Genomic DNA, 10,220 nt, shown 5'->3' with positions numbered 1-10,220 from the left:
AAAACGGTTAGGGCGCAAACAGTGAAATGGTTTATAGCAAAGGACAATTTAATTCTGAAGGATTCAAGAAAATTACCAGCAATTCCAATTTTTAGCTTCATGATGTTTATTACAATTAGATCTAAAAATAGCTGATTAATAAAACAGAAACTCAAAGGATCTCCATTTGCTGAACGTTGAGGCAGAAAGCAGCTCGACTCCATCCGTCCATCTGCCCTCAGGCGGCTGGCGGACGCTGAATGCAAAACTAATCCGCCCCGTTAATGCACAGGCATTACAGCTGCCCGTCACTTCCTAATTGGCTAATGGCGAGAAAAAGGATGTCACAACAGGCCACGCTGTCTCCGTCTCAGCCAGTTGTGAATGCGGGTTTAAAAGGTCACGACCCGCTCTGCACATCCGGCCTGAGGCTGCAGTCGCACCCGTTTCCACACTGGGATTTTCTGTTGAGGTCACAGAAAAATAGTTAATTCATAAAAATTCATGAAAAATGATTCACATGGATTATAACCGTATTTTTTTTACTAATAAATGTCTAGAAATGTTTTAATCAAATGTGGCTTAAAAAAGGGATATTCTTTTATTTTTAAGAAAAAATGGAGGTCCATTTGTTTGTAACCATTGCTTTAAAAGACCATTTTTTTATTGACTAATTCTGGTTGTTTACTGAACTTTCAATGACCTAATGGATCTAAATAATAACGTTAACAACACTCGCGATGCTACAAATTCGTGGCGATAAGCGGTGAAATACATTTACGCTTGTAAAAAAAAAGGGTTTCAGTGCAGAGCGTCACGTAAATAAAACATCTGAGCCACATTCAGGCTCTCCTTCATCCTTTCTGCAGCTTCATCACACTTGAGTGTTTCTAGAAAGAATTGCTGTTTTTTTCCTTTTATTTTTAAAGCACCTGTTCAATCACCGTTCAGGCTCTGAAACCCTTCAAAAGTACTGGATAAGTTCCATTTAGTGATAGTGGAAATAAACAGCACTTTTTGTCCTCAGTAACACTTTCAGAACTTTTTTTTTCCCCTTTTACTGATCCATATTTTGTTGTGGAAATAAGACAAATTGACTTTCCCTTTAAGAACACATTTTTAATTTACCTAAATAAAAACACCATGAATTTGTAGGGAAAATTAACTTGCATTTTACCATTCAATTACAATGAAAGAGGAATAAATAATCGGGTAGAATTTTTTTTCTAAGTAATACTCTTTAAAAAATTGTCTCTTGAAAAATTATTCTGATACCAGAAGCGTGTACTAAGAAGTTCTAGAGTTGTCTTCCTTATAGTGCAGTGACTCATATATGACATAAGTTTGAAAAAAGACGCCCTATAGTGCGAGAAATAAAGTATGTTTTAGTAAACGTGTTTATTTTTCTTCTGGAAAGTTGGGTGAGTTTACTTTGAAGTGATGTATTATCTTGTTAGAGTAACAAGTTCTGCTTTTCTTCAGTAAAAAAAGACAATATGGAAAAAATTATATATCACAATATAAATATTTTATGTTACAGTAATGATACATATCACAGTATATCAAAATGAAGCATATTTTACATATAAAGTTGAAAAATGACTCTTTTTGACTTCATTTTTTCAAGTAACAACAGTTTCAAGTTTCTTAGTAGGAGAACACACAATAAAAATAAACAAAAGAAGACAAATTGCCCAACAGACACTTTGCTATCGCCACACGATATGTATCGTCATATCGCCCACACGATATGTATCGTCATATCGCCCTACACTACCATCAGCATGGTCTCATCAGACATGCCGTTCATGTCCATAAACATGATTGAAAAAGCAGGAAGGTAGAAAACATGTTTGTTTTTCAAAATAAAAAAGCTTGACTGAACTGCTAATATCACAAATTCAATCAAATGAACAGTAGATCATGATATAGATTATTTTATATCACAATAACGATATATATCACGATATTCCATGATAAAATATACTTTAAGGTTTTCTCTGGAAAAAAAACTGACTACTTACTTACTCTGACTTTATGTTTTCATCTTCAAGTAACATGTAACTGAATAGTTACAAATGATAAATATTTTTTAAAGTGCATAACGCATTTTTGCACAAAAATTAAGCAAGAAAATAACGATAAAATCACAGACACGATATATATCGTTATATCGCTCAGCACTGTTTGGAATAACTTTATTTTGTGCAGAAGGTTGACCTCATGGTACTTGTTCACCAGCGGTGTCAAACTCAATCACACTGGGGGCCAAAATCCAAAATAAACATTATACTATGATGTACACTCACGCTTAGGTTAATTTTTATTATATGATTAAGAGGTTTTATAGCCATTTTAATAGTGTTTTTCTTCAAATATATCCGTAAAGGAGAAGACGAAAAGAATAGAAAATTGATGTTTCACTCCAACCTCAGAGAAGAACGATGTTCGTGTCTTTTCTCCACCAAATGTTAAACCCCCTATTGTTAAGCACATCAAATGTCCTTGCACCATAACCACGCTTATGTTACCTCCTTTGCTGTTCACATTCATAGAAATCAGAGACAATGGTTTGCATGACATCTCACTATTTCTTTTTTACACATCAGTGGGTTTCTATTTGTTCAAATGAACACAGGCTAATCTTTACCTGTGGCTCTGAAGAGTCTTTGTCTCTCCATCACGAGCGCACAGCACCGTCTCTCTTAAAGATGCTGCAGGATGTTCGGTGGAAATAAATCATTTGTTTCAAATCGGGGCCGATCTCTCTCTTTCTCTCTGCTGTCAGAGATGGTGTGAGGCCGCCTTGAGCTGTTTCATTTTGCCTCTTGCTTCAAAGTTCACTGGTGTGCTCCAGAGAGTCTACTGTTCAGTGTGAAGCCCCTCATTTGGCTGTGTTTTATTAACAAAGGAATATCTCTGAGGGATCCTGATGCATTGTGCATGAGCGCAGGTCCTTGTGCGTTTGCTGTGGTGAGAGCTTTCTGTCTACATCATCACAGCCAAAAAAAAGAGGTGACCTGCTTTGCAATCTTTTCACAAGGATTTCTAAACAATCTATAGATACGAACAAATGAAGTGATTTAATCAACTTTAATGGTTGTTTTTATGAGATGCCGTTGATGATGAATATTTTTGTAGCCATAAAAACCAAGAGAAATGTTTTCTCTGTGAACAGATGCTGGTTTTCTACGTATAAGTAGGAGAAATTAGACATTTTCAGAGGTTAATTCTGTCTTGTGTTCCTTAAAACAAAAATTTTAAAGGGTAACCAAACAGGGAAGTTGGAGGCTGACTCCTCCCACAGGCGAAATTTAAAAATCCAGTCAGAGGGGCGGGGCTGCAATCATTACTGGAGCTACATGAGATCTGTGTGAGATTTCTGACTAACATGGTTTGACCAATCACAAAAGTCAATTGTAATACCTCAATTCAACCTGTAGGGGGCAGCACACAGGCAGATTTTGACTATATTTTCAATAATTAAACAGTTTTATTTAAATTTTTCTTTTAAATTGGTAATGACCAACAGATAGCTGCTTTAAAGACCTATTTATAAAGATCAAAATTTTTAAAAAGTTGATTTAGGGTTTGGTTAGAGGAAGGTGTTCACTGAGGAGATGTAGGCTAAGAAAATATGCTGATAAATGTTGGGTAAATTATTACTTATAAGTAATTGACTACTTTACTTTAGTTACTGGATCCAAATTCTGATTAAATTACTTTTTTCATTACCTATTGGAAAAAGTAATAAACTACTCTACTGTTTTCCACTCATACAAAATCTCAAGGGAAAAACGGCAAAAACAAGATCCTCTTGTTTTTTTTTTTTTTTTATTAAATTCTATTATTAAAGCAACTTGTGCAGACATAGTTCAAGACATAACCTGGTTTCATTAGAATTCAGACAAGAATAAGCTACAACATGTGTGATCTATAGTCTCTATATGACTCCACACAGGGACATGTACGCCTATATCTATGAAGTTAGATTCATATCTGTAAAATCTGAAAGTATTTAAGAACTATTGTAAGTCACGGAGATAGTAGACAACTCGAGGTTCTCTTCAACACCCAGAAGCGTGTTTAAATACTTCCCGCTCCACTCCCTGGAGTGAAGAAGTATTTTGTAACTTCCGTACATGTGAATACACAATTGAGAGTACGCACAAAATATATTGTATGAGTTACAAATCAAAAATTAATCACATACAAATCAAATGAGACTATATTGTCCGGTTACGGTAGCTGTTTTGGTTCAGTTGTTCCACTCTGACCATGGAGCCTATTCAGATTGATGAAACTCGGAGTGAACCGGAGCACAGTCCCATTGGAAACGGACCGGGAAAAGTGGATCCTGGTCTGCTTTGGTGTATTCAATTTGTTCTGGTCGATTGGATGTGATGAACTCAGGCTCGCTTTACGTGAATCAAATGTGTCCAGTCTGAATCACTCTTAGTATTAAGATTGTCCTAAATTACCTTTGATTCTCTTTAAACCTTCATAGTCAAAGATAATTTGCTTTAGTTATGCAGAAAGACGTTTCATCTTTTAGGTGTATTCTACCATCTTCTGTTGATCGAGTCCATAAAGTATCATTCTTTAACATCTGTTTGCTGTAGGGGTTGTTTACTTGTTTCACTTGAAACAACAAAATGTGTTTGTGGTAGACAGGCGGGCCTATTTTTAGTGAGCGCCTCCTGCACTCTTCCGTTGGCCCAGAAACACATCTGGAGGGATTCGCAAACAGAAGAACCTTACCGAACGCCATTTTTCACCTTAATAACCCCCCCATACTGGTGCGTCAGAAGTCATAGTCCGTATGAGAGCGCACCTTTCCCAAAGACGTTTTCTTATAGGTCAGGGAACCGTGACCCACCTAGAGCTGCATTGTCCTCCAGAGTGAGGACCCCTCCTAAATATAGATCCAGCATCTTCCTGCTTCTCAGTCACCAGCTCCTCCATCAGAGAGGCTAATCTGACACGACCCTCGGCGCTGACAGACTCCATGAGGGGGGGGCATGAAACACTGACGCCTTTCAGACAATCATTTTTCAAACACGCGAGGCTCCCCGCTGCTCATCCGCTCTTTTAAGCTCCAACAACTCACTCTGCCGGAAGGTTCAAGCTGCTTTTCACTTTGAGCATCCCTGCATCCTCGCTCTGAATCATACAGGTGAAGGGTTCACATTAATGAGGATTCGATCAAGAACAAACATGCAGTTTTATCCAAATCACTGAGAGTTTCATGTTTTTTATTAGTTTTTTGTCAAAGCATGTTGACGGTAGAATAACTGCTTTGTTTTGTAACCAACAGGTTTCACTCACACGTGTGAAATTATGTGTAACAGGAATTATAGGTCAATTTAATTATTAATCCTTTAACACTAAAGATTTCACTGGTGACACTTTAATAACACACGCTCTATGATGAATTGTAAATCTCTGACTGATCACATAGGGCTGGGCTATACAGAATTTTTATATCACGATATTTTTATTTATTTCCACGAATCCATACGTTTTAAATCCTAAGAACTTTCCACACACTAACATTGATTCTCCTGTACATTTAAAAAAAATAAAAGTCTTTAGCATGCTTTTAGCTGTTTCAACTCTCTCAGGGGTTGCTGTTTATAGTTTTTTTTGTTTTTGTTTTTTTTAATTGGCTAAAAATAAAAAGGAAAAGCTTTAATTAAATTCAATTTGAGACATTCAGCAACATTCCTGTTAGAAAAATCATTAGAATTTTGAAAAAGTGGTTTGGCAAACATATCAAGTTCCATTATACATCAGTGTACTTTCGTTAATATTATTATAAACTGTTCATCTTAATATCATTAATAAGACATTTTTACACAATATTTCAATATTTACATTTCTACTCTAAAAGTTCATTTTGAGTCATCACTGTCATTTTTCAAAGACTATTAAAACATTTTTTAAGCTATTTTAGCACTAATCTAAGTGTTTAATGCACCTATTACAGTATATTTTTTTCAGTTAATAATTTGTTTTTGCATTAACTTGCTTGCTAGAAATGAAGATTTAGGCAAAATACCTTAAAAGTTTATTTAATTTTTGAGCCTTACATATCAAACTTTTACATTTTTAGGTCATTTGGCAACTTTTACATTTGACAAAAATTTTATTTTTCAAGTTCTTTTGATTTTGTTTCATTTTATTTTTATTACTAATATTATTTCACCTTTTACCTGTGATGTTCTGAGGTGTTCTCTATTCCTATTAGCTTTAAAAAAAAAAAAAAAAGAAACTCCCGATAGTATATAAAGAAGATGTAACTATTGTGATTTGATGGTTTTCTTCTTCTAGTGCTCAAAAACCCATTCAGCTCCCCAGGCGTTCAGTACTGGGTGTTATCACAGCTGGGATCAGCTTTAACAAGTCTCATTAGCTCACGGCTAAGAGAGTCTTTAGAAACCCGTTTGTTTAACGTTGCGTACACACAGTCTGAGCCTCTGTTGACTCCAGTTCCCAGTCAGTAAATCAGACTTAAACCGCTGCTCTTACAGAGCCGAGAACGGTCAGAGGAGTCCTCCAACGTGCTGCCAGCTTCATGCAAATTCAACCCGGTTTCACTTTTTGGCGTCCAGATTGCATCACTTTGCTCCCCAATGTGCTTTTCTTTGCCTCACCTGTCTGAGACGAAAGTGTGAAAACAAACAAAGAGGCACTTTAGGTCGAGCTGTTTTCTATTGAAACACATTCTTGAGCTCTAACTTCTCTTCCACAGGCACCACCAGGCAGCCCAAAGAAGGAGAGGTCCCCGGGGTGGATTATAATTTCGTGACCGTCGACCGGTTTATGGAATTGGAGAAAAGCGGCGCCCTGCTTGAAAGCGGAACGTACGAAGGTAAACGGCGTCCACTCCTGTTGTTTCCCTTTTTTTTTCTTTTTTTTTCTTTGTGTGTGAAAAGTGATTCTCCTGCTCCTTTCCATATGTTTTTGGGACATCAAAACTCAATCACACTTTTACATGTTGGTATCGAAACGTTCAGCTTGTTCAGGACATTCCTGCTTGTATTCATAAACTGTATAGCTTTTGAAATATTTAGCAAAATATGTCCCATAGGAAATGAATGACACATTTTTCCAAATTGTTCAAAAACTTTGTGCAGTTTGTAACCATTGTTCAGTCATTTTTAAATAACTTGGCCATGTTAGCATTATGCTAGCTCATTTTCGTGATTTGGCCTCTACTGAGGTTTTTTTTATGATAATTTTGTGCTACATTTTAGCAACATGCTAACGTTTTTTGGCTAATTTATCATCTTCCAAGGTTGTTAGGCTACTTTTGAGTTTAGCTTATATTTTAGCAACCGCCTAATGTTTTTGACCTTTTTCACTGAGGATTTTTAGGCTATTTTGGAGTTGTGCTAATATTTTAGCAATGTGCTAGCTTTTTTAGTTAAACTAGTTTACTGAGGGGTTTTTGCTAGCATTTAGGCAACAAGCTAGCTTTTTTTTGGCTAATTTGTCATCTACGTAAGGTTTTTTGGGTTAATTTATAGTTTAGCTCATATTTAAGCTACACACTACATGTCTTTGCAAAATTGGCACGTATTAGGGATTTTTTAAGCAAACTTATTAACAATTTTTCAGAAATTTAGTCCAACTTCAGCACTCTTTCATAGTTCTTTAACAAAATTTCCAATCTTTTTGGAAATTTAACTTTTTGCATTTTCAGCAAATCCCTTCAGCAATTAAAGTAAATTGCTTCAACAAAAAGCATTCACACTAGCATTATCGCATGTAATGCAACTTTTCTGGGGTTTTTTTTTTCATTCTCCTGATCAAACCGAGCAGGCACATTCAATCTTTTCTCTTGGGCCCCCGTCTTGGTTTTACCTGCCCAGGCGCCACTATCTCTCAGGAGACCCCTGCCATCATATAGATAGTCTTTTCTTCTGATGCACCTGGAAATCCAGGGAGGAGGAGGAGGAAGAGATTGAACCTGCGGGTCAGCTTTGTAGCTTTGACAGAGGGAGGGTAGATCTCCTCTGGGTGATGGGATCTGGTTTTGAAGATGTAGAGTTTTATCCTTGTGCTGTCTTGGCCTTCATCCAGTAATTCCATAAAAAAGAAAGTTTGGTAATAGAGATACTTGAGCAATAAACATTCACTCCAATCATCTTTTGATCTATATTCAAAGCGTTCCCAGTGGTCTTTTAGTTATCATGATGCTGATTTTAGCCAAAATTTGAAAAACCTGTCGTTTTCTAGGACATAGTTTCTGCAGAGCAGCAGGAGCTTGTTACGATTAATTTCTTGAGTTGAGGGGCGGGGCCATTGAAATAGAGTAAGCCTGCCCCCACATCCTATCATCCCTGTGTTTACACTCTCTTCCGCTAGCTTACTTGGGACTACAGCTTCACTGTCTTACTGCTTTTTTATTTTTTCTGTCTTTAATATTATTCTTTGTCTGTTGTGTTTTAAGGTTTTCTATGTCTAGTACAGTTCTTTGGAAAATTATGCTATTTAAAGAGCTTTCTAAACTATTTTCAACCAGCTAAGAAAGAAAATTCTAGTTTTATCTTACAAACTTGTGAAGATAAAGTGACAAAAATGACTTAATTGTTTTATTGTGTCTCTCATTATAAAGCCATCAATCAATAAATCATACCGTACAAATTTTAGTAAGAATTGTCAGTATGTGGAGAGGACATTACATTCTGCAATTGATTGTAATTGCAGAAATGTAATTCAAATAAAAAGATGTTGCTACAATGTGCAAATGCAGGTAAACTTTGGAGATGCAATTAAAACGTGGAGATTTGGTTCCAGTTAAAATCCTCAACTGCAGATAAAATACACAAAATACAACCATTCTGTGGAGATCCGGTTAAAATGCAGGAAAACGATTAAAATATCCAGATTCAGGTACAATGCAGAGATTTATGTTCAAATTTTAATTGTGGACACAGTAAAAATGCATGGATGCCGTGAAAAAGTATAAATTTAGTTCAAATTAACAAATGCAGTTAAACATTTAACACTGGAACTGTTACCGGCAACAAAAGCGGTTTTTCTCAGCTCTCAAAATCCATTGAATTGACATTAATTGCACTAACGGTTGAAGAGTAGCGATTCAAAGAACGCAGTTGAACCAGAGCTACAACTCCTAGTTAAAGACATCCTGTAGAAAAGTATTAACTCAAACATTATATTTCCTTTTGATTTGCCAACTTTGTGCATCTTTAACTTCAGAAAGTGAAAAGAATTTCAATGATCACTTTAATAAAACTGGTGGTTCGGACGTCCCAAAAGATCTGCTGTTAAACCTCCTCAGTTTAGAGGTCTGCAACCAAGAAACCCTTTTCTTCAGGGATAAAAAGAGGATTAGTGTGAGCAAGGTTTACAAAAAAAGATGATTTTTTTTTTTTTTTTCAAATAAAAACTGAAAGAAATAAAATAACAGTCACCGTTGTGTTTTTTCTGCTTAATCCATAGAAGAAAACATGAAAACAGAGCCAGCTGGCAGTTGTGGACCTGGCAGATTATATAAATACTGTTTGGCTTTGAAAAAAAGACATAAAAAAGCTCCTGCTCCACACTTCAGTATTTATAAAAGAGAAGCCGACTTGAAACATGAGACTGAAGAAACAGACGATGGAAAATAGGTCTTTGGGGGAATGTCTTCTTGAAATAAAAAAGAAATTAACCAAATGTTTGAAGCCACATTATGAGATGAGTGCATCATCATATACTGTTTACTTTTCTATAGACTTTTTCTATAGACTTTTCCTGTTTTGACCAATTAGAGCCTTCACTGTTTTGAAGACTTCTGTCACTATTGACTATGAAATTGCGCAAATCGGATTTGCAATAAAAAATGTGTCCATGGCAGAAATTTAAAGGTATCTGCTGTAAATCAAAGTTTTGTCGCTGTGTTTTTGAATTAGTTATTGCTAATTATTTGTGTTTAATAATAATTAATAATAATATTGATAATTATGATTTAATGGAAACTGTAATTGCAAAATCATGTTTTTCCAACATTTCTAAGATTTCGATAACGGTTTGCACATATGTATAACGGAAACGCAACTATAGATAAAAACGCACAGCTTTACAATTTTTTTAGTTACTTTCACACTGCACTTGTTGGTGGTAAAACAACAACCCAATTACAAAAACTGATCAATTGGAGGCAGTATTGGCCAAAAATGGCTTCCGTCAGTGTGAAAGTACTACAACTTTTTTTTTTTTTTTTTTTTTTT

At 35.7% G+C, this 10,220-nt stretch overlaps 1 protein-coding gene across 13 annotated transcripts in view; it reads left to right on the top strand.

The window, feature by feature from the left end:
- magi2a (membrane associated guanylate kinase, WW and PDZ domain containing 2a) overlaps positions 1-10,220 on the top strand; it is a 332,668-nt gene that overhangs the window by 223,325 nt on the left and 99,123 nt on the right. For all 13 annotated transcript variants that reach the window (XR_002921266.2, XM_036210186.1, XM_024291335.2 and 10 more), the window contains one exon: positions 6,734-6,853. Coding sequence is in view for 12 of the 13 variants with exons in the window: in XM_024291335.2 (XP_024147103.1) it covers positions 6,734-6,853 (120 nt within the window). In the remaining variant the exon portion in view is untranslated. The remainder of the gene's footprint in view (positions 1-6,733; positions 6,854-10,220) is intronic.

The sequence above is a fragment of the Oryzias melastigma genome, linkage group LG23, assembly GCF_002922805.2.
Source record: "Oryzias melastigma strain HK-1 linkage group LG23, ASM292280v2, whole genome shotgun sequence".
Lineage (NCBI taxonomy): Eukaryota > Metazoa > Chordata > Actinopteri > Beloniformes > Adrianichthyidae > Oryzias > Oryzias melastigma.
The sequence above is the reverse complement of the archived record's forward strand: the minus strand, read 5'-3'. Positions and strand labels throughout refer to the sequence as shown.